Source organism: Octopus sinensis, linkage group LG13, assembly GCF_006345805.1.
Source record: "Octopus sinensis linkage group LG13, ASM634580v1, whole genome shotgun sequence".
NCBI lineage: Eukaryota > Metazoa > Mollusca > Cephalopoda > Octopoda > Octopodidae > Octopus > Octopus sinensis.
In genome coordinates, this window is record NC_043009.1 from 25784129 (window position 1) to 25790128 (window position 6000).

The following is a 6000-nucleotide window of genomic DNA, read 5'->3' on the forward strand; positions in this document are numbered from 1 at the left end:
GTGTGTGTGTGTGTATGCTTACATTCTGAGTTATGTGAAAAATAAAACAAAACCTCACTGAGTTATAGTGTGTGTCTGTTGATATTTTCCCCATCAACAAATTGCTCTGTAGCTCTATACGTTTGAAGATAAGTGTGATGGAAATATCTTTTACTTGATGACCAGATGAGGGTTAGTAGCAAGAAGGGCATCTGGCTGTAGAACAATGTCCCGATGTGTGTATTCGTATGGCTGTGAAATTGAACTTGGAAGCACATTGTTGCAAAGTGAAGCTTACGACACACACTCACACACACACACAGAAAGAGAGAGCTATCATGTGGTCGACTAGGCTCTCTGATGTTATACATTGCTGGTCACTATGTGCTTTGCATTGTTTTAGCTTTTGAATAATGTCATTGCACTGGATAAGCAAGCTGATCAACATTTTCTCTGCTCGGCAATCTCTTCCATTGCAGGGTTGTCCATTTATAGGTAGGTGGATTGGAACAACATGAAATAAAGTGTTTTGCACAAGAACACAACCTGCAGCTGGTCTGAGAATTGAACCCATGATGTCATGATCATGAGTGTAACACAATCACTTGGGCACATGTCTCCACATTATATATATGTAGGCCATGTCGGTGGCACGTAAAAAGCATCATCCAATTGTGGTTGATGCCAGCTCCTCTGGCCCCTGTGCTGGTGGCACGTAAAAAGCACCCACTACACTCTCGGAGTGATTGGCATTAGAAAGGGCATCCAGCTGTAGAAACACTGCCAGATCAGATTGGGGCCTGGTGCAGCCTCCTGGCTTCCCAGACTCCAGTCGAACCGTCCATCCCATGTCAGCATGGAAAACGGATGTTAAACGATGATGATGATGTATGTGCAAGAGAAGGAGAAGCATGGTTATGTGGTTGAGAAATATGCTTCAGAAACACGTTATGGGTTTGGTTTCACTGTGTGGATGCCGTAGGCTGGGTTACCCTGCTATAGCTGTAGATCAACCAATACATTGTGAGTGAAACTGCTTGATGAGAACTGAAAAAGCCTATTTATGTATATTGTTGCTATTATGTTAAACTGTCGTATGTCCAAATTTGACCAAATGTGTTTTTTTATCAATATTTATTTTTGCTTGCAGTAGCTGGTTCTTTTAGTCAAACTGTCATATCTCCAGCTACTTCAGATGCCAAAATATCAAAAATTGTCAAAGTGTAGTGCAACAGTTTTGCTATGGAATGGTGAAACTATTTTTTCGTTTTCTGAAAAAGTTACGTTTTGGACTTACGATACTTTTGCATAATAGCAATAATATATATATATATATATAAATAAATAGGAAAAAAACCAATTGAAGGCATTAAAACGTTCGAACAGATATACGACACAAAGGTGGACAAGAGAAACAGCAATTAGGACAGCAAAAAAAAAAAGACGGGTCATTCTTGGCTTTCTTTGATGTATATGAGTAGCCATGTAATTCCTCTAGAACAGGAACTGACTTACACCCCATCCCTTCTCTCATAGCTTGACTTCACCCCCTCATCTCCTAGTGTAACCTACCCAAACCTTAGATTTTGTAATCTTGTGGGCTTGCCAGCTCAATGGTGACATTGCTAGTGTTGATGAGATGAAAAAATATCACCCAGTAGACTCTGTAAAGTGGTTGGTGTTAGAAAAGGCATCCAGCCATAGAAACCATGTCAAAGCAGAGAATGGAGTGAGCACAATGCAGTCTTAGGACCCATCAATTCCTGTCAAACCATCCAACCCATGCCAGCATGGAACATGGACATTAAGGGTCTGCAAAGCAAGTCCCAGACATTGTAAAGCATTAGTAGTGACTGAGCTGATCCATGGATAAAGGCATTTTAGACTTAGCCATGTTGTCTTGCTCTCATCATCATTTAATGTCTGTCTTCCATGCTCTTATGGGATTGATGGTCCAGCGAAATCGAAGGAGTCTGTTGAGCTCTGCTGTGGCAATGTTTCTACGGCCGGATGCCCTTCCTGATGTCCACCACCAATTATTTCCAAGTAAGGTAATATCTGCCCTTGAACAGATGGAAGAGACACTGCTTGAATGACAGTGGCACTCGTTTACGACTATCAAATGATGTCGAGGCAAGATCTTGTATTACATCATTAAATGTGTTTTATTTTTGTGAAAAGAAAGTTGGCTGTGGTTTGAGGAAGATTTGGCTGTTGTTTCTTACAGGTTGAGCAAACTATGTGAATGGTCCCTCTCTACTGATAATGTTGATGTTGGGTTGTTGCTAATTGTTCTGTAAATTTCAGCTTTAGACAATGGTTACATGATGAAGAGAAACCTGACAATAATCACAGGGAAAGGATTGAACAACGTAGCTGGGCGTTCTGTGTTGAAGCCACCAATTCTCTCCCACATCAAGCAAAATTCATTCCGGTAAGTAGGAAAATGAAAGAAAAATAATATCTTGTGTCATTAGATATCCTACCCCCTTTGTGCTCTCTTGACTTGGGCCAAGGGACCAAATTCTATCCTTTTGGTAGGGTCCAAATTTCTTAATATTTAATGGTAGTATGATGGCCATATAGTCACTAATCTAAAATCTACCTTTACCGATTGTCATCATTATTATTATTATAGATTTGTGGTGAATTGCTTAAATGGTTAAAGCCATGGGTTAAAATTATTAGCACACCAGGCAAAAAATGTTTAGTGGCATTTCATTCATCTTTATGTTCAGAGTTCAAATTCTGCCGGGGTCGACTTTGCCTTTCATCCATTCGGGGTTGATAAAATAAGTACCAGTTACACACTGTGAGAAGTCTGTGGGGAAAATCACTCACAGCATTCTGCCAAGACAAGCTTCTTTTTCTTTGAAAGAATATGGTTGCCGAGGGGTCTGGAAGTGAAGTAGTGAACCAGAGACTGGTCTGTTGGAATCCTTTAACCAACAATGCCAATCCTTAAGGTGCACAATATAAATAAAGGAGTGGATTATCTGCAGCCAGGAATCAAAACCAGTTCAAAGATTCTCTTCTCGTGGAGCTTATTTCCTCTTGTTCTGCAGTGCTAAAATGATGGTCTTTTACCATTTCTCACTATTTGGTTGTGGCCATACTACTTAGAAATGCTACTTTGAATTTCAGTTTCCAAATGTCATATATATATTTGCTAAACATGGATAAGGCAACGAGCTGGCAGAAACGTTAGCGCGCCGGGCGAAATTCTTAGCAGTCTTTCGTCTGTCGTTACGTTCTGAGTTCAAATTCCGCCGAGGTCGAATTTGCTTTTCATCCTTTTGGGGGTCGATAAATAAAGTACCAGTTTCGCACTGGGGTCGATGTAATCGACTTGATCCCTTTGTCTGTCCTTGTTTGTCTCCTCTATGTTTAGCCCCTTGTGGGCAGTAAAGAAATATATTTGCTAAACATGGATTTCTTTTTCTTCTGCAGGTTCATCGAGGACGATGGTTCCATCAAAGTATTTTTCTGAAATTGCACATTTTGGTTTTTACCTGCTTTCTTGATGGTTCTGATCTTTACACTTACTTGACACCTATACGTTTTGATGGTTGAAACCATTGTATTTACCAAAGCTGTTTTCCATGACTCTACATGGCACTCTGAGGAAACAATTTCTGGCAGTTCTTTTGGAGTTGCTGTTAGTAGCTCTGAATACGAAACTCACTACAACTGTTTCCTAATGAGTCTTGAACTTCAGATCCACACAAATGTTACACCTGAAGATCCTTATTAAACTGTTGGAAAATCTCGTTTCTGAGTGTTTTAAACAATAAATTCTTGGTAACAGTCACTTTTTGATAATCCTTGACATGAAATTCTTGGAAAGAGCACCAAACCTTTGGAAGCTTACTCATGATAGACTTAGACACTAAAATCTTGGAAACGGTCACAATTATCTCAGATTTTGTGAAACTGTTACACCTGATAAATTCTTCAACCAAATTTTAGGAATATGTTGCTTCTGATAGACCTCAACAGCAATGGAAATTCTCATTCTGAGAATTCTAAACAATAAACTTTTGGTAGTTGTCACTTTTGATAATCCTTGACATCAAATTCTTGGAAATTGTCACCTGTGATATTTTTGGACTTGGAAAACCTTTGGAAACTTCAGCATAATAGGCTTAAACTTCAAAATCTCAGAGACTGGCTGCTCTCAAATGTTCTTGACATTAGGCTCTTGAATGTCTTTGATCTCAAACTTTTGGAAACTATCAGTCTCATTGGATTTATAATTCCTGATGATTATAGAAAAAAGCAAAGAAAAAAAAAAGCAAAGGGAAAAACAGAAATCATGGTCCAAGTTACCAAACTCATTGAAAAACCTTTACTGTGATCATGCTTTAGTCATCAAACATGGAACTGCTTTGCCACTCTTAAAGATCATAGATATTTATTCATCTGAGCAATTAATAGGAAAATTCTTAGTTTTGACAGACCTACATTCTAAAACTGCATTATTATTATTACTTATTTAATTAATTAATTTATTTATTCTTTAGGCAGCAAACTAGTAGAATGGTTAGCATTGCCAGACAATATGCTTTGTGATATTTCTTCTGTCACTTGATTTTCTGAGTTCATATTTCACCAAGGTTAACTTCACTTTTCATCCTTTCAGGGTCAATGTAAATGACTGACCCCGCCCCTCAAAATTTCAAGCTGTGTGCCTCAAGGCATCAAGGCGGCAGAATTAGTCGCATGCTGGACAGAATGCTTAATGGCATTCTGTCAAGCTTTATGTTCAGAGTTCAAAATGCTGCCAAGGTTGACTTGGCTTGTCATCCCTTCAAGGGTTGATAAAGTACCAGTTGAGGACGGCTTGATGTACATCGACTAGCTCCCCCCCACACAAAATTTCAGTTCTTATGCTTATGACAGAAAAAAATTATTACTAAGGCAACAAGCTGGCCAAATTGTTAAGGTACTCGACAGATTGATTGATGACATTGAGTTCAAATACTGCCGAAGTCAACTCATCTTTTTGGGGTCGATACAATTAGTACCAGTTGAGCACTGGGGTCAATATAGTGGAATTACCCCTTCCATAAAATTACTGGCCTTGTGCTTATAGTAGAAAGAACTTATTAATGTCATGTGACCATCATAGTTTTTTTTAAGTTGCTATGATCTCTATCAGCCGTCACTAGGAAAAAACTTTTATAAAATATACTTAAGTGGATGGGTTTTTTTTGTATGACCATTGAAACCTGATAAATCTATTTTCTTGACAGTGCTTACTTAAACTACAAACAACAATCACCAAATCAAAACTGTTTGATACCCAGATTTCATAAACAACCCCATATATATATATATAACATGTTTTTGCAAAGAATACTTCATACTGTTAAAATATTTAAAGAAAGATTTTCTTAAAAGTTATTTACTATTTAAATTTTTTTTAGAAAAGCTGAATGATGTACACCTTTTTGAAATGTAATTTTTTGCATTGTAAGTGCTTTCACTTTGCAAAATTGAACAATGAAAGCACTTTTTGCTCTATATAAAACCTTCCAAAAGGGTTGTCTCATTCTGTTGTTTTGAAAAAAATTTAAATATTTAACTTTTAGGAAAATCTCTCCTTACATGTGTATATATTATATATATATGCACACACACACACACATACATACACACATATTTTGGTATATTTTTCTATGACCATTTCCTTTTTTTATCATTTTTTTTTTGTTTTGCATTGGATCTAAGAAGAACATCTTTAAAAGTTCTTTCACCCATGTTGCTTTCTCCCACCTTGTTACATCCAGTCCATTTCAAGAATATTTTAGTTCCTTCACTGATTTGTTCTTATTGCTGTTGATTTTCTCTTAAACCATTATTTCATCTTTCATGCATACTTATTCACTCGCTTATATTGTATATACTTTATAATAATAAAAATGTGGTGCAGGGGAACGACCAAGGAACAGAGTAAAACAGAAAGAAATGCACACAGTGGACGCATTCATCATTCAGCAGTTGTTGGCCAAATATCAA

The 6000-nt window shown here is 37.4% G+C and overlaps 1 protein-coding gene across 3 annotated transcripts in view; it reads left to right on the plus strand.

Annotated features, from left to right (window-relative positions):
* Positions 1 to 5800, plus strand: part of LOC115218429 (NEDD4-binding protein 2) — an 80649-nt gene extending 74849 nt beyond the window's left edge. For 2 of the 3 annotated variants that reach the window (XM_036508235.1, XM_029788239.2), the window contains 2 exons: positions 2287 to 2413; positions 3430 to 3572. In XM_036508235.1, the coding sequence (XP_036364128.1) occupies positions 2287 to 2413; positions 3430 to 3469 (167 nt within the window). In that variant the 3' untranslated portion in view covers positions 3470 to 3572. Of the gene's footprint in view, positions 1 to 2286; positions 2414 to 3429 lie in introns of all 3 variants that reach the window. The other variant, XM_029788238.2, reaches the window with a different exon arrangement.
* Positions 5801 to 6000: the final 200 nt, after the last annotated feature.